We start from the raw sequence: 23,930 nt of genomic DNA, 5'->3' as shown, positions 1-23,930 counted from the left end.
ACGAATAAGGTATAAGAAATTTCAACATGTAAATTATTGTACATATACCTTCGAGTTTAACCAATATTACCTCTGTTTTAAAATGATCTTTACACTTTGCGTTTTAGTCCGTTTCATAATGTTTTGTACACTTTGTTTTATTCTATTTATAGACATGAAAATTTACTACCTTATTTTTTTTACCGTACAATATTTACAAATTTGCACTCACTTTTTCTTACTTTATTCATTTTTTTCTTACACTCACTCACATTTTTCCACATTTCTCTTACTTTATCCATATTTTATTATATTCAACCAATTTTTCTATTTTTATCTTAATATTTGTACAAATAGTAACCGTGAAGATCTTTACAAAACGGAGTTAATAGGTTAATATCTCTTTTGTTGTTTTAATCGGATTTATCTATTGAACACAAATGCACACAAGGGAACAAGGTAAAAAAGTATGCCTTGTAAAAGTTTGGTACATTGGACCCTTTATGTCCCTTTTTATTTAACCAATGGAATTATGGAAGAATATGATCGAATATATTAGTAAGAAAACTTCACAATAATTAACCCCATAGCATAAGGTTCATTTTAATGGAAACGACCTTATTAGTACTAACTAGTTTTTGATTTCGTTCAATGAACAGACACTTATATAGCGGTTAATAAGCCGTCTTTTATAGTGTTTTTTTTATTGAGGGTTTGCGATTTTAGTGTGAATATATGATTTATATAGAGGTGAAATTTGGAAGTTGAAAAAATGTACTCCATATAAATTAGATGGTGAATTATGAGTGTTAAAGCAGGAAATGGAGTAGTGGAAGAGGTTATGATCGAATGTATGAATTAAATGGTGAATTGATGTTGAATGAGCAAGATAAAGTGAAATAAATGTTGAAGTTGTAAAATAAGTACTTCGTATAACGAACCACAAAAGGAATAATTGAAAAAATAAAACAAATTTATGGATGAAATATGGAGGCGATACTTGTCATATAATAATCAATAAGATGGAGGTGACCCTTGTCATATAATAATCAATGGTTTTCCTTTTTATAGACTAGGTATAGATTATCGTGTTGTTGATATTTAAATTTATGCGTAGTTCGGTAGTTGGTACCTAGCTACTTCTTGTTGTTACCAATTAAAATTTAGACTTTGTTAATACTATAGACTTCTTAAATATCAACAGAAACTGATTGCATCCAAAATCGACGCAAGCCATTATGAGTAATCTTCCCGTCACAGTGTCACATACATCAGCAAACTTGAAGATGGTATGGTGTTTTACACCGGAATGAGCTTGATGATTTCACATGCACTAAACAAAAGAACATTGGGATTTACATGTGTTAGTTGTTTTTCTTGGGATTTTGACTTTGGTTAAACATTCTAGGGAGTATGAGATTTTCAACCATTCACGATTGTAACAAGGAATTGTGAAACAGGCCGCAAATTGTGCCACAAAACACAAGGTCTAGAAACCAATTATTTATTAGTATTTGTAAGGTTTGCTTGAAACATTATTTTGGCTTGTTTGTTTCTCATGACTATGTTTTCATTTGGTTAAAGCTTTTATTCTACTTACTTTGACTTAGTTCGGACAAAATAAATTTAAATAAATTAGATAAATTTAGCATTTTGAATTTATTTCAGACAAAATAAGTTTAAATAAATTCAGATAAATTCAATATAAGATTAGATAAGGTAAGATAAATTCAATAAAATTCAGACAAAATAACTCGAATAGAACAGAGGCTAAATACTTCCATTTTTTTACTTAATGTAATAAACTAATACATTAGTAAAATATAACCTTGGATGTTTTAAGTCTCTTCTTTAAACATGTTTGTCTTGTTTTCGTGTTCTCTATTTTTCGTGCCTCGTTACTTTTTACCTTCACTTACTCATTTTTGCGTGTTTACTCAGTTAACATATCTTGTATTTTTGCGTGTTTACTCTCTTTTAACATATCCTGTATTTTTGCGTGTTTACTCTCTTAACATAACCTATAGGATGAACGACTTTTTGAAGCTTAAAAATGCCACTTCGGTGCAAGGATTATGGACAAACAGCCTCCAAGTGCACCACCATACAGTCAACCCCAAAATGATCAAATGCAACATCAGTAATATATACTATTAAGTACAATAAAAGTGCTACTAACTCATTACACCTTCAAGATCGAGCAATCCCGCATTTACAACCAATAATGAGAATATACACATACATATTACAAAACTGCCACAGTTCGATCCACTGATTGCATCCGGAATTTCTCGGTTCCAAAACCAAGATCAAAAACACCTTCTACTTGTTCTTTCAGCGATAATAAAGACCGTTATAAGGAATATACAAAGTTCTCATTACCAATTTACCAATACTCCTAGGCGATAGTGTGATCGGTAAAATCACTAATATGTGCCACTCTATGTACAGGATTCGGCAGGAGACATATAGACACAACAGTTACACAACATATTCAGAAGGTTTTTAAAGTTACTCAGGGGCCTTTTTGTAATTCACACTGTCACAAAAATATTTGCTGACCTGGAAGGCGGCTTATTGTGAGGAATAAATATCCAGTAATCACATCTGAAGAAGGTTATTAACAGTCACGGCGACAGAGTTTGTTTGCTGCAGATCCTGGAAATTTTTAGGGCAAAGGGTTAGGAAAAACAGTCAACAAGAAGGAAGTGTGCAATAAAGATCAACAGTTTTTGTCCAAGACTGCTTCAATTAAGCTCCGTTTGGTGTGGTGTAAAACGTTTTCAGTGAAAAATCTAAGGGAAAACACAGTTCCAAACTGGTTTTCCTTTGTTTGGTTCTCTAAAAGAAACTTAATAGAAAAAAGAAAATGGGAGAAGATGGGTGAAGATTGAGGGGAAGAAGAGAGAGGGAGGTAAGGATGAAAGGTGAAAAAGTGGTTTCCCTCCCTTTCAAATGGAAAAGGTTCTTCCACCTTTGAGGGAGTTATGGAAATTTGTTTTCCATCCCTTGCCAAACCAAACAACTTAAAATGATTGAGAAGGGGAAAATCGTTTTCCATGAAAACGTTTTACATCCTATCAAACGGAGCCTAAGTGATGATAGATAGAAGCAGCGCAAACTTGGATACCCACCCTATATAGCTGGATCAACTTTAACTGGATGGCTCCACAAAGAGAACCCTCCAGACTGGTGTGTCAAAAATATGACAGAAAGTGGTATTAATTAATTCTGTAATACGTACTATTGTATTTGATAAGTCTTTGGGAGTGGTAATAATTACTATTTATCCAAATTTAAAAAGGGAAATACAACCATCAATAGTTTATACCACCTGGGAAATATATATACCTCCCTATGTTTTTATTTTGTCATACCGTTTACTGCAGATTTTTGTTTCTAAGAGAGTTTAGTAGGTGAAAGAAAAAAAGAGGACAAAGTAAAAGACAGTAAGTCGGTAAGATGGTAAAAGGTGTCTGTCAAACATAAAATAAAGTAGAAGTGGGTAGAACAAAAGAGTTTCTCTAAACGGAAGCGGGTAGAACAAAAATACCTCTAAATGGAAGTGGGTATACTAAAAATGAAATTTCCGTAAAGATATTCCTTTCTTCTTTCAGGTGATCTACTTCTACATACACATTATTCACATCCAAGGTTTTCTATTGAAAAGAGTGATAGGAGACACCTATCAGCTAAAGCTTATCCCAAGGACAAGCATTCCACTAGGTAAAACTCCCCTTGGATTCTAGCTACTAACATAGTTCCACCTTGTCCGAATAATACATAGGATATTGTGATTCTGAAATGGGATTCTGGGTTATGTTATTCATGGGCTTGGATAGATATCTCACAGATAGTGTGTGTATGCAAGCCAGTCTTTTTGACACAGAAAAAGGAAAATTGGCAAAGCAATGTTGGAAGAGCATGGTAAGTTGGTAATACTATCAAGATTAGAATAAACAATTGTCTAAGCTTAAAACAAAATGGAACACAAGTATTCCTCCAGCTTGGTGTGAGGATTAACATTTACCAGTATTCACATATTTGAAACTTATACTCTAACCTAGGATTGCTGCCTTTGCTTTATATACCCCCCCCCCCCCCCCCCCCCCCAACACACACAAAAAACAAAAATCCTAAACAGAATCCAGACACTATCTCATTTTGTTAGTTAGACAAGATAACAAGGGCCAGGGGGCAGCCTATTTAAAATTTTGTGGCCTTATATTAGTGAGACTAACTGAAGCCAGATATGACAGACAAAAAATTTCCTCCCTAAAATAGCCAATTTATCAAAGAGGGCCATACAACCAGACTTGTCAAATGGGTTGATAAGGTTGAATAATTCTGTATTAGGGCAAGTTGGTCTCAGCTCAATTTTCAGTTTTTATATACTTCTATAGCAGATTTTCAGGGTTTTAGGTTGAAAAGTGTGCAAACATTACGTTTTCAGGTGAGATCAGGTTGGGTTACTTTGGCGACTTCCCAGGTGTTAACAGGCATCAACCAAAAGATAATGGTGTAACATCGTATGAATTTCTACCTGGAATATCATTTCATCAGGGACGTGAGGAAGCACTTCCCTTACGGTTTCTGCCATGGCAAGCAAGTTTGCAATGCTGTCATTTGCCGGCCGAGGGGCAGTCCTCCTATGTGCAGTATTAGTTGTAGTTGTTGCTGGATATCTGTGAGCAGCAGGGGGAAATGTTGTATTAGATGGTGTAGCCTGAGAGGAGCTTGTTGGCCAAAGGCTCCAGGAAGTATCTTCAAGAGCAGTTTGAGCATAGTTTTCTCCAACAGAAGCAAGGTGTCTCATCATCATTTGGACCCTCCCCAACCCGGCTGACCTAATGGCAGTTGACGGACCAGCTACGTCAAGACCCTGACTTGGCCAAGGCTGCAACCAACTTGAATCTGCTCCTGCACCTCTACACCAAAAGAGGGAAGAACGAGATTTTTAGAAAACAGACCAATCGGAAATACGGTGTTGATAATGTAATTCTTGTGAGTTGTGATGAGTTCCATACATATCTATCTTTGTCTGTTCATTTTATTTTATTTTATTGGTAAGGAGGTGGGGAATTATTACACCAAGTAAAAAAAAAATCAGAGAAGAAATGTGCACTGCCGACATTTCAGTTTGTAGACTACAGAGAATAAGCCGATGGCCTCGTGGCCATGTAGCTTTTACCCCGCAAAGCCAGAGGTAAACATAACCCCACCGCGTAGAAAAACATATGGCTCCAAAAATGGGAGGATCTTACTACCAATCTTAAAGGCAGGTCATGTAAAATGCGATTAAAAGAGAAGACGAGAAAATAAGAGGCGCAAAACAAAGACGGGCGGTGAAAATCAAACCTCCAAGCATTAACTTCAGGGGGTGTTTGGTTTTGGTTAGGGAAAACTCCTCCACCTTCGGCATTCACCCGATCAACTCCTGAGCTTAGTTGACGAGCAAGCTGCTCATCACTTGAAACTGCTCTGGAATGAGAGCTTGCCTCACTTTCAGATCTTCCAACAAACAGGGGCTTCCGACAGGTAGGGCATGAATAAACCTCATTAAGACCTTGATCCAACCTAGGATAATAGATTTAATTTCAGCTCCAGCATCAAACTTTTGTGGCATAGAAAAAGGCGAGGAATATGAATCAGTAAACTTACCAAGATCTCAAGCAAGCAAGATGAAAAAGGTGATTGCAAGAAAGCCTTTTAGCCTTTGCCATTGGTTCCTGTAGATATCCAGTAAAAGCCATGAGAAGTTGAAAGCATAAAAAATAAGTATTCCAAAAAAATCATATCACAAGCGAATAAAATGAATGATGCACTTGCCCTACAGATGGCACATTCATCATCATATGCTTGTATCTCCTCCGACGTGGCATCAGGAAGTGCCTCATGAAGTGCACCTAAAGCTATCTTCAATTTGATGAATCCTTTTATACGCTTCACAACTGCGCTTAGTAAAGCCTGCTTGTAGAATAGGAAAGGATTATCACAAGTCATGTGCTAAATAAAGTTAATGTGAGCCATGAAGGATTGATCAAATACATACACGAATGTTCAGGAAAAGGATTGCATCCACAAGATGGAATGTCATGCCATGGAGCCACCATATAAGCACATAATGACCAAGTGCCATTAAAAGTGTCATCATATCGAGGAAAAATCCCAAATTTCGAACAACGCTGCTTTTCCATTCCCACAAAGAACCTGCAGGAGCACACAGATTTAACTATAAAAACAAAAACACAAGTATACCATTGTGATCCAGCAAAAAAAAATCACATACACCATACAATATAACACAGAGAAAGGTTGCTCAAAGACAAGAATTAACTACTTAACCAAAAAGATTATATTTTCAAAAGTTTACCAACTTGTATTTGTAACGAGCACACAGATAAACCAAATAAATCTTACTATGGAAAGTCTGATCAAACTTCCAGCAGAAGGCAGATCTGTCTGGCCAAGTGATGTCCCAAAATACCACTCGACCCTAAAAAAGAAACTACTTCACGAGTCTTTTTGCAAATTCACAATTTCACGCCTTCAAATGTAAGGGATCCCGCCAAAATGAATTTGGAGTGGATTTTGTATATGTGCAAAGCCCAAACTCGATATGATACGATTTTAGAATCAATTAATATATATATGTAACATATTTGTCAAACTACTCTTGCGACATCAATGATCAGCCTATAATTCCTTTTTATGTTAAGAACTCTGCATAATCATACTAGTTTTCTTTCTTTTAAATTCCAAGTTTTTACCTCAATTCAATATTTATTGTGCTCACGTGAAAACCTAACATGCTGAAACTGTCCTGATTTATTTTCTTGCTTTTTATTTATCTATTCCTTAGAATATTTGATCAAAAGGATCTGATTTATTGAGTTACAAATCGAAAATGGGTACTGTTCAATCTACTTGAGGAATAATATCAAAAAATTATAAAAAATATAAATTACTTGAAATGTACAGTAAAATATACTTTGTATATATGTAGCATAATTTATCATATGCATATAAAAGGCTACTAGGCTAGTAATAGTTTATTCCGACCCAAACCGTGGTTGCATCATCCTCTTGATCTTTATATACCCATTCGAACATTTCTAGTATCAATTTATCCATTTAGTTCTATTATCAATAAGCAATTAAATATCAGACTAAGGTGGTGCACTCTATGCTCCAAAAATGTTCCCCGTTTATGTATGTGTCTCTGACTCTATTAATTTCATGTTGCAGCTAGCTCTTCCGCAATTTGTCCATAAATTAGGTATTTAAGTGTTTCACCATCCAGGAAAACACCATACATGAAAAAAAGGAATCTATACTACCTGCAGTTGTATCAAATAATTTTGATCTTTGGCAATCCGAAGTCTCTGCAGCAGAATCATGGAGCCAAACATCCATTAACTGAAATCCATGTACCACAATAGCCTGACAAAAATTTCATGCAATGTTAACTTGAGAATCAGGGCTATGCTTAAAAGACAATATGACAGATGAATTTCAATTGCGGAAACATCACACCTGCAGTGTCTCAAAAGCGATGCTGAGTGGCTCAAAGAATAACAACCAATAAGTGGATGAAACCTGAGGTCCAGTCACAGCCGCACAAAACCATATCCTGTAAACATACATGACATTCGCGATCTCAGAGACAGACCTTTTTCAAAGGAATAATCAGTTCAGCAGTTATGCTTATTCTACAGATTGAGGTAAACATCCCATGGAAGTAAAATTCAGCAGGTATGCTTACACAGTTATACTATAAAATGTGGCCAACTGACCATTAGCTCCGTAATATAGTCCTCAATTCCTTGGGCACCTTAGAGCATGTTTAGTAACATCGAAATGATTGGATGTGAGGAGAGAGAATCTATTAAAATACTAAAAAGTAATAAGAGAGAGGAAAAAGAAAAGAAGAAAGAGATTGAGGCCAAGAGAGAAAATGGCTTCATGAAAGCATTTTTTGAAGAGAAAATATATATAATGGTGTTTGAGAACCAAATGTTTGGATGTTGCTAAAAGTGCTCTTAGAATAGTTCGAGACAATGTAGACAAATACAGGCATAAGATTTTTGACCACAATATACGTCAATATAGAAAAAAGACTTCTAAGTAATTATAAAAACCGACAGCTCTTCTACAAACCAAAGCATCAACGCACAAAAATAAGTTTCAAGTGCATAGGCTCTGAAAATTTCTGTACGCAATCTGCAAGTATAACTATAAATCGTGGAAGAGATGCAGCTGTAAGCCTGTAGTCATGTCAAAGTCACTGATAGCCAGTCTTCTTTGACAGGATCTGAGTCTATAGCCAGCCTGCTTTGACAGGATCCGAGTACAGCCAGAGACAAAATACTGTAACCTTTGTTTGGTGTGCAGGGGATTGTATACCAAAGAGGACTCGGGGGGAGCAAGGTTCTAGTCAAGGAGAACCATTGCAGCAAAGAAACAAGCATTTTGATCAACTAGCCAAGGAAGCAAGGTTGGTAGCAAAATGGATCAACCAACTTGTTTATCTCATGGCTGCTGATGAAGCAAAGACTAAGCAAAATTCTAAAAGCTGCCTAATCGTTTATGTTTAGAAACATTAATCGTTGGAAGATAACATAGCATTCTATGACAAAACATAAGAAACTGACAAACATTTCCCCCTCCCCCAAATAAATAAATAAGATATCAGGTCGACATTGACTACTAAGCATGTAGCAGTATATTGCAATTATAGACAATAAGGCTCTAGATCTCCAATATACATAAGTAAAATAATCTAGCTACACTATAATCTCAAAGCAATGGTTGATGGAGCTAATTTTTGTTATTAGCTACATATAATTTAGAGGGACAACTACTACTTGAACACGCATTTTCATCGAGCAAAGAAACCCCTACCACTACCAAAAGTGCAGTAACAACAGAATAAGATATCAAGCATATCAAAATTCACACTGTTAGAAATAGGATTCACGAAATACCATAGAGAGTCAAAGGCCAAAACTAGCAATAGTGCCGAATATACACGGAAATATGTCCAAGGGGTGGCAGAAGGAGATGCATTCAAACGTTCAAGACGGTCTCTTGCCAATGCTTGAAACATCTGCATAAGAGTCAACATAAATTACTGTCACAAGATACCTTTTAAACCCGGATAGAGTAGATGAGTTGTTAAATTTATTCAAAATACCTTCAGAAAACAAAGCACAGTCAACCATGTCAACCACAGGGAGGATTGAAATATTGTTGGCGGAATGATTAATGGAAGAAATGTTCCCTGGAAATGTCACAATTAACAGAATTACATCAGAATGGATTAATTTGGATTTGGCAGCAAAAGACTCAAGGATCACTAGCCTTTTGTACTCAAAAAATGCAATTCTTGCTAGAAGGGGAATTTAAAGACCATGAGATCAATGGAGAGAAAGGGAGGGAAGGGAAAGGAAGGGGAAAAAGTTCCCTTGTTTGGATACAGGATTGGGGAAGGAAGGGGAAGGAGAGGGATATATTTCTTGAATAAAGACCATCCATCCAAATTTGGAGATATTTGGAGGGAACATGGAGCTCCACCATCCCCCTCCCTTTCTTTCCCCTCTCCTTCCTCTTCTTTCCCTCCCCTTTCTTTCCCTTCTAGCTTGCTATCAAAACAAAGTGTTGCAAGCATTTCCGATGTTCTTCTCACACTTGGGTTTAGTAGGTATTTCACATGGTTTATGTGGTCTGTTCTTTACCCAATTTCTTAATTTGTGTGCCTCCTCCATCGTGCAATATTTGGAATGGTGGAAGTATAAGATTTCTCTTTGACAACTCCCCCCCCCCCCAACAAAAACCCTTTTTCATAAAAAGAACTAAAATTGCAACTGAAATCGCCCACAGTTCCCAGTTCAAACTATGTCCGCTAGCACACAATTACTATGCCATTGTATTACCTTGTAGATAACATAGTTGACCAGCCGTTCCACCAACTTTCGTGTTTCAGGAGCGTATAGTTCTCCAAAAAATATAGTCTGCAAAGAATGGGATAAAAAAAACGCATTATATATTCAGCCAAAACCAAAGGCAAATACGTGACAAATGCTAGTTTCTTCGCGGAATAATTATAGAGATTTTATAAACAACATGGTGCATCTCACAAGAGATCATAAAGCATGGCCTCAAGTATGTTATATAAGGAAGTTACACAGGTGAGCCACTTTTAATCCTTTGGTGCTTTCCTGGGCACATGGGAATGTATGTTATTTACACAACTTTCTCATGGGAAATGCCAATGCTATACATGTTCATAGTTGAATCTAGTCACTAAAACTGCTTGATGCCTTCTCCTCAAAAGAAGTTTTTTTAAGCAAGAGAAGGTGGATTTAGTGGTTTTTTTATTTGGTTTGAAGTGGTCCACTAAATATAAGATCTAGAAAAATATTTGACAAAGGAAAAGGACAATATGTGATAGCATAAGAGATGAAGCTGGCAGTCATTGCTTTCTCACAGAAAGAGTGCTGGTCATTCCCTCCCCAGACCCCTACCCAAAGAAGGGGAAAGGATATGACTCTAGGAATCCTACTCCTCTCATAGTGGGAGAAGGTGGCAAGGTGCTCTGCTTAACTTGGCTAATTCTTGAGTGAGAATGTGAGATGAAAACTCTTAAAAAATAAACGTATCAACACTCACGATGCATTTTATAGCTTATAACGCAAAGTAATCGCAAACTACAGAAGTGTGTTGTGCCTTGTAGTACATCAAACTTGCAGACAATGCCATGTCACACACTCACACCCTCAGTTTGTATGCCACCAAAAACTTAACCACACACCATTGATCTACATGAAACTTCAAGTCTCCCTTGCACCTTACACCAATAAGAAATCCTCCACATACCCATCCAAATATCCATGCACATCAAGCTGCTTTTTACGTTTAAAACAGGACAATTAAATCATATGAAGTTGTAGAAAGAGCTACATTATAGTGATTATACAGTATCTCAGAAGTTGGAACATTATGTTGTCTGTCTATCAAACATGTGATACGAGTGAACCATTAACAAATACTTTGATAACTCTAGATAATTAGGCAAGAGTCCAACAAAAATTCACAAAACAGTTCTCGCAACCCCCCGAGTTTAAGAAACCAGGATGTGCAAATGTACATTATACAATGTAAAAACGTAAATGGTCAAACACCACAAATCAAAATCAAATGATTAGTTTAGTTCAATAAAAAGAAGTTTACCTTAATACTCAAAATAAATAGCACAAATGCATTGATCACACATATTGCTGCCAACGTAATGGTTGCATGAGAACGCAACAGAAGCTCGATGATACGACTAGCATTCTCTGAGTAAAGGGTATCGTTGCCAATAAGTCCATCCGCCTTGAATTTGTCGAGTGATATCTCTGTCCAGCATTGTAAACCTATCATGCTGACCACAGTGCATACTGCTGATATTGCTAGATAGCGAACACCCATTGCTAGAAACTACTTTATTTTCTTCAATAGGACTGAACTCCCCCAATTTCATCAGAGCAACATCAACATAACTCCTTATTCACCATAATTAGTCACCAAGTTTTGCTAAACAAAAACTGATGTCAACAAGCATTAACACTTACAGTCTCCAATTTCGATGATTTCATCAGCTACAGACTATCCTATCACCCTGCAAAACACAATAAGAACACTGAACACGATACCCATGAAGTTAAGGTATAATTGCTGATAATCCTTGCAACTTTTACTAATGATTCAAATCCCCCGCCCTCCCCACACACTTTTTCTTTTTTCAGTTGCTATTTCATCCAGCTCAAAATCAGAAATTGAAATTTAACCACTAAATGCACATAAACAGCTGAGGAATTCAAGCAAACTGTGACTTCTAAAACCCAGAATTTCAATTTCCCCATGCAAAAAAATTAAACTGTAATTCTAAACCAGATCATCAAATTAGGGTACAATTGAGCAAACTCATTACCCTAATTTCATCAGAAAGCCGAGAATTGAGTCAATTATCACACAATCAATACAAAACAATCAACAAAACAATTCATCACTGAAAAGGCATAAAATTCAAAGAAAATCCAATTCAAAATAACGAAACAATCGATCTAAAGAACGAGCAAACCAACCTTTTGACGATCCAATGGCTTGGTCAAGCCCGAAATCGTGATTTTGGAGAGAGAAAAGGGGGGATGGATATGAAAAAGGGATAGAGGAGATAGATTGGGGTCAGCTTTTCGAGGAATAAAGCAAAAGTGAAATTTTGTTGTTGAAAATAAGAAAGATTTTTATTTATTTTTGATTTGATGATGAAATAATTGAGTGAATTTCCCCAAAAAAATAAAATTAATAATCGAGTGAATGGATTTGCTTACTGGATTATTATGAGGAATTATTGCGTGATTAATATATCCGGAGTAATATTAAAATATTGTTTTTTTTTGATGTCTTGCTCTTTTGACTTGGTATATTTTTAAAGTTGACTATGTTGAATTTCAATTTGTTGACGGTATTATTCTTATGAATTATTGCATCATTAATATATATACGGAGTAACATCCTAAACGTCGTTGTTTATTGATGCCTTGCTTTTTTGACTTGGAAAATGTTTAAAGTTGACTATATTGAACTCCAATCTTACTAGTCAAGTTACAGATTTAGAATTATAAAAAAATATGGTACAATTGGTATGTCATACCAAGAAGTTGTTTGTTTTCCATTCTTGGCGGCCACTACGTGGCGTAATAATATAGAAAAAAGATGTTTGGAACGGCACTAACCATGTTTATTAGGCGGGTCGAGTTGGTGTGGTTTGAGTAGGGTAGAGGTGAGCACAACATGGTATCTTGTCGTAATTTCAGGAACCGGAACCAGAACATGTTGCAACAGGTTCCTGAAAATCTAAATAGGAATATGTTGCAATATGTTTCCGAAAAATGAGAGCCGGAACTGGAGCTTGTTTTTCATGCATAGGGTACCATGTCATTTTACAAATTAAAATAATTTGTTTCCAATTAATTAAAAAAGAAGTCTAATTAATGGTTTTGGCTTGTTGTTTAATAGTTTTGGCTTAAATTGTAATTCTATTTTCATATTTTCTAAAAGTGAGCTACGGTTGTTTTATGTTTGAGCAATTTTTATTCGGTTCCTGTTTCAAATTACGGGTACTTCGAAATTGGAATAATTGTTTGCAGAGTACTCACTTTAGAAAGTTAAGAAACATAATCACAACATGTTACATCAGGGATCCCAATTTTGTTACCTAGGAGATATCATGACTTTTTGCTCACCCCTAGTTAGGTCATGTTTATATCGGGTTGATTGTGGGCAGGGGCAATAAACGAGCAAGCAAACTTGAAAAAAGAGTTAAATGCGAGTGCAGATGAATACGAAACTGTACATATAATATTAGTATATCATAACTATTTTTTTTTTAATTAAGGTGTTGTTAGTTTGATCCTATACAGTAAAGATTTTGTCATGTAAGAGTTATGCCCAATAAAACTCATTTTAACTCACACTAAACTTTATATCCATTGATTTTCCTGTCCAGTAATTAACCAAGTCTAGTCGGCACCCCTAACAACCATGTGCTTATGTAGTCATGTCATGACCTCGTAACTAGAATTGACATTGAATCCTAGTCTCGGTAGACCCAAATCCGTTTTATAAGATTCAAATCTTCAAATTTTGGACACATCGGAACCGTACCAAATCCAGTTTTTCTCACTGGATGAACCTAAACTTATCCGAAATGAACTTATTAAACATGATTAAACTTGATGAATCTTATAGGACACAATTGCAACTTGTTCGACCTGATAAGACCTGATTGAAAGACAATATACTTATATCACCTGATTGGAAGTTTATATTTTTTTTGAGGGAAAAGTTGAGCATGAAATATTATTGCAAATCATGTTCCGGCAAAGCTATAATACTTTGTGGGAAAGAGTTCAAACAAACTAACCCAGTACAACCTTTAGTATCCCATCTAGCCACGAGATGAGCTGCAATATTTCCTGCTCTTTTAACATGAGAAAAAAAACATATTCATTAAAGTCCAACACCAACTTGCTAATATCTACGTATATCAAATAAATTGAGGTGCAACCCTTTCCATTTTCGTCAACTTTCTTCACCACCGTGGGTGCATCACCCTCGATCCAGACGTTATTATATCCTAACCGGCGTGTCACCCGCAGGCCACCGTAATCTATACCTAGTCTATACCTAGTATTTAAAAAGGAACACCATAGATTATTAGAAGCCATGTGACATCTTTCCTTTCATCCATCATTTTATTTTGTTTTTTTTTTTCAATTTTTCTTTATTGTTTCTATGATTTACAACTTCTAATGGCTCGTCCACTCCATTTTCCTTATTCAACATCAAGTTATTAATGTAGTCTCTTCCACTCCACCCCTTTAACATCCAATATTTATTCAGCATATAATTTTTATATTTTTCCAACATTCAAATTACATCTCTATTTAATTCATATATTACCAAAAATCACAAGTACTCACTAATTAAAACTTCAAAAGACATCTGAACAACCACTATACAACTGCCCGTTCTATGAACGGACTCAAAAGCTAGTTGGAACTTTATATAATACTAAGTTATCTGAACTTATTGATCTAAAACTTAATCTAATGATTTAAATTTATTTTTAGTTTATGTTTTAATACTTTTCCCCCTTTGTTTCTTGCAAAGAAAGAAAGAATAAAAATAAAAGGAAAATAAAGTGGATTCATTTTTGCTTTCACTTTGAAGCACAAAGGAGCAATAAAGCAGTGTTCATCAGCCTCTTTACTGTCACTCCATTTCTCTCGATTTCCCCGCTTCCCCAAACAAGGTTAGTTCTTCTGAAGCCAATGTTCCAGTTTCTCGATCGTTTTGCTCAATAGTCTTGTTTATGTGTTTGATTCTGCGAATTGATGCTTCAAATTACGTTCTTATTTGGTTGATTTTGAGGTTTAATTTATGAAGATTTGTGGCCTAAGTTTAGCCGATCGATAATGATTTTCGCATGCTAGGGTTTTCGATTTAGTGTATTTGATGCAGAAATTGCAAACCCAGAATTAGGGTTTTCGATTTAGCGTATTTGATGCAGAAATTGCAACTCAACAGAATTAGGGTTTTTGAATTGGGTTCTTTAGATGACGATTTGATTAGCTTGCGGACTCTGAATCCTGTTGTTTTTCTGTGGGGTTGTGTAAATATGAAAAGAAAACATTAATTCATTTTAGCATTTTAATTAGGACCAGAGATTTGTCAATGGTGTCTGAAATTTGATATATTTGTTATTATCATCTTGTAATTTGCTGGATTATAAATTGTAAGTAACTATTGTCTGAGATATTCGGGGGGCTCCCGAGTTTATGTTTAGTAAACTCGTTCGAGCTTAAGCCCTGACAAAGGTAGAGTTTGATCACAGTGATACCGATGGCCGAGGGAGGAGGTTTCCTGATTATGATTATGATTTTGATGTGTTGTTTAGTGTTATATTCAATTTACTATCACCATGATTTGACGATGTGTCACATAGCATTGGTAGTCTGGTACTTAGTTAGCCTCCTCTATTGATGGTGTAAATATGTATTGATTTTTCATGATCGCTGGATGTCCGGGTTAGCTATTTGTGGAGAGTATACTTGGGAGCGTAGGGGGAGGCATAGCCTTATTCCTTAAGAGGCGGGGTCGGCTGGAGGGGGAGGGGGCGATGAAGAAGTTAATTGGAGATTACTTTGCATCAGAATATCAGATATATTTGCTCTGATGATGGTTGCTGTGGTTGATGTGAATAGATTTGGTGTGTTCTATGATGGTTGGTGCTTGGAATTGAAAAAGTAAAATGATAGATTGTATGTGGATGAATTTGGGAGTAGCGGCGCATGTCAATTTCTATGGCATTGCTCCAAACTGAACTAGAATTTGGGTTCGAAAATAATATAGTGAATAATTGAATGGAATTACTCCATATATCCATATTTTATACTTCGTATAAGATTCAAGCCGATCCAAGTCAAAACAATTCACAACTTTGAATACCTTATTGACATTGAATAGAATAATTGATAATATATAAAAGGTTTGACATGGTGTGTCATATAATGTAACAACCTAATTCACTCCTCTACTTTTTAATTGTTGCATTGTACCATTGCCATTGGCTAATTTTATTCAATTGGGAGTTAATGTAGGCATATGCAGATGTGCTTTTCCTTAGATTTTCCACGTGGTATGGGAAAAGTGGTCTCAAGTACAAAATAACCAAAGATATAAGGTGGTTTATTGTATAACCCTTCTAAAATATGTACTGATCCCTCCGTGGTTCTCTTGGTTTCAGATAGTTGATTTCACCTGATCAAGATGTTTCTCACCAGGTAAAATTAAGCTTTGTTTACAAATCCATTGTTCTATTCTGTAAACACTTTATATGCGTGAATACTAATTTCTACGACAAGACTTATGTTGAAACGTTTCTTCTGCGTGGTGTGAATAAAGGACCGAGTATGACAGAGGAGTCAATACCTTCTCACCTGAAGGCAGGTTGTTCCAGGTTGAGTATGCTATCGAGGCTATCAAGGTATGCAACTTATTTATGCAGCTTTTAATATCTTGTTATGAGTTAGATAATTTTATGTTTGGGGAGTTGTGGAGGGATGGTACTGTTGACTGGAGTAGCAGTGCTGATATGATTGTCTTACTTCAATGCAGCTGGGTTCTACTGCGATTGGGATAAAGACCAAGGAAGGTGTTGTGCTTGCTGTGGAAAAACGTATCACATCTCCATTGCTGGTATTTGTCTGTTCTTCCCTGATCATGTTAATTGCGCAGTGTTTAGCACCTCTTCCTTTTTAGTTGTCCGAATTTATATAAAGTATAGATGGTGAATCTATTTCTTGTTATTTGATAGCTATCCCTTGAACTGATTTATTTCTTAACGTTTTCTTATAAATATTTTTCCCAAATGATATCTCGATGTGTGAGTTTAATTGCAACAGACATTTTTTCTAAGTGTTCTGTTTCAATAGACATTTTAGCACCCCTTCCTTTTTCGTTATGTTTGGAAGAGTGCTAGAGTGTTTCTTTGTCTAGAGCTATGGTGTCTCTACTACTCTTCTATCCCAAGGATATTTTCCTTTAAATTCTTGTCACCCCCGAGACAAGTCAGGCCTTTCGCAATCAAATTCTCTGAGCAACCTTTATCTTAATTTTCAGTAATGGTCCCATTCATTTTTGAATTAGTACTTAAAGTTCCTACATCAAGTTTAGAGTAAAGAATATCAACTTTATTCTCTTGAAAGCTGTTCTTGACATGCGAAAAAAGATATTATGTTGGTGATGCCAACTGTCATCAACCTTTTGAGGGAGATACACCAAGTTAATCTGTCATCTTCCCATGTGTTATATTTATTAGTTGTCATTATTTTTATCTGGTACTGGAAGATTATGTCAAACCTTTGTTTGTTCTATTTTTTTCAGGAGCCTAGCAGTGTCGAGAAAATCATGGAAATTGATGATCATATAGGATGTGCCATGAGTGGATTGATTGCTGATGCTCGTACACTTGTTGAGCATGCACGAGTGGAGACCCAGGTACTTTTAACGTCGTCATGCTGTTACTATAATGTGGCTTTGCCTATTAGTGTAGTATGGGGTGACTAATATTTACTCTCTTGGTATCTTGTTTTTGACTTTTGCTTTGGTTCTTGTTGGTGTCAATGCCATTTGCAACAGAATCATAGGTTCTCTTACGGTGAACCAATGACTGTTGAGTCAACTACACAGGCTTTATGTGATCTAGCGCTTCGTTTCGGGGAAGGAGATGAAGAGTCGATGGTATGCAGGGTTTTCTTTGAAGTTCCTAATAGTTGTTCGTTTCTCTTGTTTATTGCTGGCGAGGTGGTATTCCATTGTCTATTTTAGGGTTAAATATTCCATTGTCTTTAAGCATACAATGGGAGAATCTAATTCAAAACATGTAAAAATCTATGTTTTATGTAGATAATGTGGATTAGTGTGACCAACCTCGCTTACTTCCCTCATGAACCACATTCTGAAACGTACAAACTCTTACAATATGTGTGATACAAAGGTGCACCTTTTGACTGGTTCAATAAAACTGGGAAGTAAATATTTTGCATGTGCCAGAACTTACTGTATTCCAGATGATTTTTTTATAAATTATGATCCCCTTCGGCCCTTCTTCAGTTCCTCTACCCCCCTTCCCAAAAAGAAAGAAAAATGAAGTGACAAGAGAGTATTGAAGTTGTTTTTCAATTTAACTCAACAAGGGAAAATGTAACCATTAATGCTTGTTGAACTTAGATCAGTTACGCCACTGGTGGCTAAAATATAAGCATGAAAACAACCTTCTTCCACTGAAACAAATTTTTTTTTTCTTGTTGAAGATAGCTCCCTCCCCCTCCTAGTGATATAAATTATTATGTTCTTGTAACTTTTGAACAGTTCAATTTGCAACTGTTCTTGACAAAAATTAATGATCCAACATCTGCTTCTAATGTATGGTGTGTTTGTGCAGTCTCGCCCTTTTGGTGTATCTCTCCTCATTGCAGGTCATGATGAAAATGGACCAAGCCTGTAAGTTAGTCATTGGATTTTGATTTGCTCCAATCTTTTCTTGAAAGCCATTTCTATGAAACTCGGCCTTGCCCGTAGTTCTGTTGCTTTTGTGGGGGTTTTGTCTGTCAGAAGCTTAAACATTTTATTTATTTCTGTTATGTAGATATTACACAGATCCTTCCGGTACATTCTGGCAGTGTAGTGCAAAGGCTATTGGTTCTGGTTCTGAAGGTGCAGATAGCTCCTTGCAGGAACAATTTCGAAAGGTATATATCCCTTCTTTATATGGAAGTCAGATGTAATCATCTAGGATTTGCCGTTTGAGCAGTATTGAACTTTCTCAAAATATGATATAAACGTAGTACAAGAAGGCATCATCCTGTACATCTGTAAGATCACTAAAAAGACTTAACCAAGTGCCTAAAGAGAAGCAAAAAAATCAATCCCAATTGATCAGAAGAATTATTGTTTGAAATTTCTGTCCTTTCTTTCAGTCCATGTATCACCGATAAAGCATGTCACTGTAAAACCTTATGCTGGGAAAGTAACATTGTTTCCACTGACCTATGGGCTTTAGGAACATTTAGCCAATTGGGTAGATCGCAGGTGTATAATAAGGGAAGACATCTAAAGCAGTGAAGAATATAGAAAAAAGTGTCCTCACTCAAATGCTTATTCCCGTTATTTGAGCTGCTATTTAACAACCATTGGGAAAAAGGGATTTGTGCTATCATAAAGACTCCTGCAAACTGCATTTTGAATCCTTTTAAAGGAGAGTAATGCAAACAACTCTACTCCACAATAATTCTTATCCATACATCTAGTATGGAAAAGTTATTCTGCTGTAGCCACAAACCCCAAAGAATAGCTAAGCATGCCTTTCTTCGAAGGAACTTCCTCCCTTGTTTTCTTCCACTTAGGTAACCTGCTAATGCGCCGAAGTAGAAGATGAATAAGCCAACTGAACCATTGTGTTTTAACTTTTAAACAGTTTTACTCATGGAAAAGGTGTCTTCTTAGAATTCAGCTAGAGACTGGGGTCCATCACAGAACACTTTAGGCCACTGTTTGTGATGATTATCATCGATGTTGAGCGTACTCATACTAGCTATCCATGCAAAGGCCTTTACCTCCTTCAGCCTTGGTTTACAAAGCAAAAGTTTGGGCAGACTTTTGTAAATTGTATATAAAGATTTACACTCTGGAAGTTTAAAGACCACATGACTTCCCCACCGAGTCACCAACACCTTCTTACCTATAGCATATGAGAAATGGTTGTTCTCCTTGCTCTTGAAAATCTTAGCTCATGTTAGTATTAGTGACTTCTATTGCTCTTTGTGCTGCAATCTTGCTTGTCATAAACATGCCTCTGTTATCCATTGCAGGATTTATCTTTCCAAGAAGCTGAGACCATAGCACTTTCCATCTTGAAGCAGGTTATGGAGGAAAAGGTATTGATATTTTCCCGAATCAATGTTTAGTCTTAGGCTTCGTTTGGTAGGGTGTAAAGCGTTTTCTTGGAAAACGATTTTCCCCTTTTCAATCATTTTGCGTTGTTTGGTTTGACAAGGGATGAAAAACAATTTTTCATAACTCCCTCGGATGTGGAGAAACCTTTTCTATTAGAAAGGGAGGGCAATCACTTTTCCATCTTTCCTCCCTTCTCCTTTGTTTCACCATCTTCTCCCATTTTCTTTTAAGGAACCAAACAAAGGAAAACTAGTTTGGAATTATGTTTTGCCTTGGAAAATGTTTTCCATCAAAAATCATTTTGCATCGAAAACGTTTTACACCCTACCAAACAGAGCCTTAGTTGCAACATGTGTTTTTTTTTTTCTAATCAGAGGTCCAATCTAATCTTTGTGTTTTTTTCTTGTTAGTTGACTCCAAACAACGTCGACATTGCAAAGGTCTCACCAACCTACCACTTGTATTCTCCATCTGAAGTTGAGGCCGTCATCGGCCGTCTATGAGGAACACCCTGCCAAGAACTGCTATGCCTATCTTTAGTGCTCTCTGAGTTTCTCTCTTTGGTTAACAAATATTTTCTCGAAACCATTTTGGTTGATTATTTGAATGTAACCTAATGAATTCAAATCTGTTCTTGCACCGTAGTATGTACTCTTTGCTGAGTGCTTGGGCATGTGAGAAATTCAACCTTGTTAAAGAAACCGAAACTGGAACTTATTAGATCTTAGGCCCTGTTTTGTTCACCTTATTTCCACTTATTTCAGGAAAATAAGTTCAGATAAGTTCAATTAAGTTTAGATAAGATAAGTTCAGGAAAAATAAGGGTTGGCCAAGTACAATTTATAACTAAAATAAGTTTTGATAAGTTCTAATAAGTTCAGATAAGTTCATGTAAGATAAGTTCATATAAAATAAGTTCAGAAAAAATAAGTGAAAATCAGTGAATAGAACGCAGCCTTAGATTCCCATGATTTCAGGATTTTCTCTTATTAATATTTGCTTTATAGAGGGTTAGACTGGTTGCAACATTAGCCGTTAAAGAAATGAAAGGTGATAATTTATCCGTTTCATTTCATCATCATGTAATCGTGTTTCAAAATGTTTGGTTTTTGCCCTTTTCGATGCATCTAAACACTCGAGAAATATCGTTGTTGTGGTTAAATCCTACAAAGTATAAGTTCTCATATTATGCCACAACTAGTTTTGCTTTGTGCCTTGTATGGCTTCAAGCCTACAATAGCACAATGTATGAGTTCGCGAAGGAACCGGACTTTTGATGAGTCAGTTCTTTTTTACGCGTTGTTTTACCCTGAAAGGAAAAAACATACTCCGTAATATGGTATTTAAAGTGAGTTTGAAGAAAAAAACTCGAATTTCTTGGCTCAATAACAATTTGATCAATATAGCATATTCTAGGAAACAACTTAGGGCTTGTTTGGGGTCTTTGCTCGGTAATTCGACTAGGTTATATACAAACATTCTCCTTCACACGAACTCTTCGGACCTTGTTGCCATTCTGCTCGGCCATTTTTCGGATTCTATCTTGGTTATGTGGATACTTTCGGACCCGGGCCTTGTTGGCATTCTGCTCAGCCATTTTTTGGATCATCTCGGTTATTTGGATACTTTTTGACTCAGACCTTGTTGTCATTCTGCTCGGCCATCTTTCGAATCCTATCTCCGTATTCGTATACTTTCTAACCTTAGACAACTTCTTCAATCCTTATTGTTCCATTCGGGTCGACAAGGTGCCTCGTTCTTCGGTGGTCGCGGCTCGTGATTTTTCTACAAGTGCGTGTCGTCGTCGACGACTTTTTTCTTCGGTTTTTAATTAAGTTTTGTTTTTTCTTACTTTGTTAGTCCTTTTTAGCAAAAAAAAAAAAAAAAAACTTAGAGCTCATTCCATTGACCTTCTTTTCTTACCCGGTGAATAAAAAATATCTTTAAAATCAAGAGTCTGTATACAATAGGTCTTAGATTCCGATTTCCGACTCGATTTTTAATTTATGCTTCCCTTGTGGCTAGTTGTAGACCCGGAAAAAATAAAAAAAATAAAAACGGAAATTTCTTGTCATAGAGGTAAAGAGAAACTTGAGGAAGAGTTCACCCAGAAACAAAAACAACCCCTCGAATCAATTTGAAATCAATTTGAGGGAAGAACAACGAAAGTAGAAGAAAGCTCTAAACAAATGGGAATAGTGAAGAGTTGCTTCTCATTCATGGTGGGCACAGTTTGCGGTGTTTATATTGCCCAGAATTACAAAGTTCCTGATGTTCAAAAGCTTGCTTCCACCGCCTTCTTCGTCGGCCGTCTTGTCGAGCAGAATTATCGCAAACCCAAGAAATCTGATGACGATTAATCAATCTGTCTGGGCTCATTGCATTATGACAGGTTGTAATCTTGATAATTTTTACATTAGGGTTTGATTTGAATTTTTGTTTAAATGTGATTTTGGTAGGTAGTAGTAGCAATTCATGGTGATTTAGTTGGTTTTTGAGGTGGGTTATACTTAATTTTTGGGGGTTACTTTCAATTTTTGTAAATTTTGATACTGAGAATTATAAATTGAAGAAATTTTGTGATTGATATGATAAATTTTTGGATTTGTAGCTTTCCCTTTAGTCATGAGTTGTTGATTGATTCTATAATTGAATGAATTATGATTCTTGCAAGTTTTATTTAGTTCCCTTTTACCTCCAAAATCACTCTATTTGTTGATCAACTATTTGTCTTAACCTATTATTTTTGGATTTGTAGTTTTCCCTTTATTCATGAGATGTTGATTGATTCTATAATTGGCTGAATTATGATTCTTGCATGAAAGTGTTTGTTTGATGGGTGATTGTTGAAACTGTATTATACTTTGGAGCTTGGACTCGTGAAGTTATGATTGTAGGAATTTAGGTTATGAGGAACTAATACATGAGAGCTTTCATTTTGTCCCTCCATAGAACTGGGTTAGGGTAAGTCCGAAGCTTGAATTCGGGTTTAATGGTGTTCTCTGATAGTTGTACAGTCTCGAAGTCTTTGTATATGGATGTTTCAAGAGCTGAAAAGAATTTGGTTTCCTTCCCTTTTACCTAAATAATCACTATATTTGTCAAGCAATTATGATGTGCAATTAGAAAAGGAACAACTGAGCTATTATTTTGCTGCTGTTGTTAGGCAATGTAGAATGCAGTTGTATGTAAGTATGTAACTATGGGCGCATAAACAAATGTCAGCTTGCCTCGATTTAGGGTGAGTTTATGAAGTTGTGATTGTAGGAGTTTAGGTTAAGAGAATAAGAGGATTTGAGACGTGAGAGGCTGAGAGCTTTCCATTTATGGCCCCGTTTGGTAGCCGGTTATAAATGGTGAGAATGAGAATAAATCTTAGTCTTATTTGGCAAAAAAATAACATCATGATGTCCATGGTAATAAAACTGTCTCAAACTTGATATTTTTCTTCATAAATTTGCATTTCCACATAATCTCACTCCCCAAATGGTAATAGATGGTAATGAAAATTTATAAAGAAAAAGAGATATGTTGGAGTGAACTATCATTACCATGGGAATGGATATTGATTTTCTTTACAAATTTACATATAAATTCATTCCCTTTGACACTATTTATAGCCGGCTACCAAACTTGGCCGTTAGCTCCCTTGTAAAACTGGGGTTGAGGTAAGTCCAAGGCTTGAATTCAGGTCCAGTGGTGTTGTTCGATTTTAGTTGTACTGTCTCGAAAGTCGTTGTATTTCATCTGAACAGATGTGAACCTTAATAGAGCCGAAAGAAGTTTTGTTTAGTTCCCTTTTACCTCCAAAATCACTCAATCTGTTGAGCAACTATGATGTGCAATTGGAAAAGGAACAACTGAAGTCTGAACCTATTATTTTGCTG

At 36.0% G+C, this 23,930-nt stretch overlaps 2 protein-coding genes across 3 annotated transcripts; one reads left to right on the top strand and one right to left on the bottom strand.

Annotated features, from left to right (window-relative positions):
* Positions 1-2,175: 2,175 nt before the first annotated feature.
* On the bottom strand, positions 2,176-12,346 carry LOC110782367 (E3 ubiquitin protein ligase RIN2). Of its 2 annotated transcripts, none has more exons than XM_021986504.2 (13): positions 12,108-12,346; positions 11,212-11,641; positions 9,915-9,992; positions 9,176-9,262; positions 8,967-9,088; positions 7,516-7,612; positions 7,320-7,422; positions 6,032-6,189; positions 5,809-5,946; positions 5,641-5,708; positions 5,338-5,556; positions 4,523-4,907; positions 2,176-2,637 (listed from the first exon to the last, which is right to left on the bottom strand). In XM_021986504.2, the coding sequence occupies exons 2-13, from the start codon at positions 11,449-11,451 to the stop codon at positions 2,581-2,583; spliced, it is 1,752 nt and encodes a 583-aa protein (XP_021842196.2). In that variant the 5' UTR covers positions 11,452-11,641; positions 12,108-12,346; the 3' UTR covers positions 2,176-2,580. The 2 variants fall into 2 exon arrangements, with proteins under 2 accessions (XP_021842196.2, XP_021842197.2); XM_021986505.2 differs by having other exon boundaries at positions 11,212-11,662; positions 12,108-12,262.
* Positions 12,347-14,704: 2,358 nt separating this feature from the next.
* LOC110782366 (proteasome subunit alpha type-5) lies at positions 14,705-20,786 on the top strand. Its single transcript, XM_021986503.2, has 10 exons — positions 14,705-14,839; positions 16,334-16,370; positions 16,492-16,573; positions 16,705-16,785; positions 17,473-17,586; positions 17,728-17,829; positions 18,533-18,591; positions 18,737-18,839; positions 19,959-20,024; positions 20,454-20,786. The coding sequence occupies exons 2-10, from the start codon at positions 16,357-16,359 to the stop codon at positions 20,544-20,546; spliced, it is 714 nt and encodes a 237-aa protein (XP_021842195.1). The 5' UTR covers positions 14,705-14,839; positions 16,334-16,356; the 3' UTR covers positions 20,547-20,786.
* The last annotated feature ends 3,144 nt before the right edge of the window (positions 20,787-23,930 follow it).

Source organism: Spinacia oleracea, chromosome 3 (assembly GCF_020520425.1).
Source record: "Spinacia oleracea cultivar Varoflay chromosome 3, BTI_SOV_V1, whole genome shotgun sequence".
In the NCBI taxonomy this organism is placed as follows: Eukaryota; Viridiplantae; Streptophyta; class Magnoliopsida; order Caryophyllales; family Amaranthaceae; genus Spinacia; species Spinacia oleracea.
This window is presented reverse-complemented; position numbering and strand designations above follow the sequence as displayed.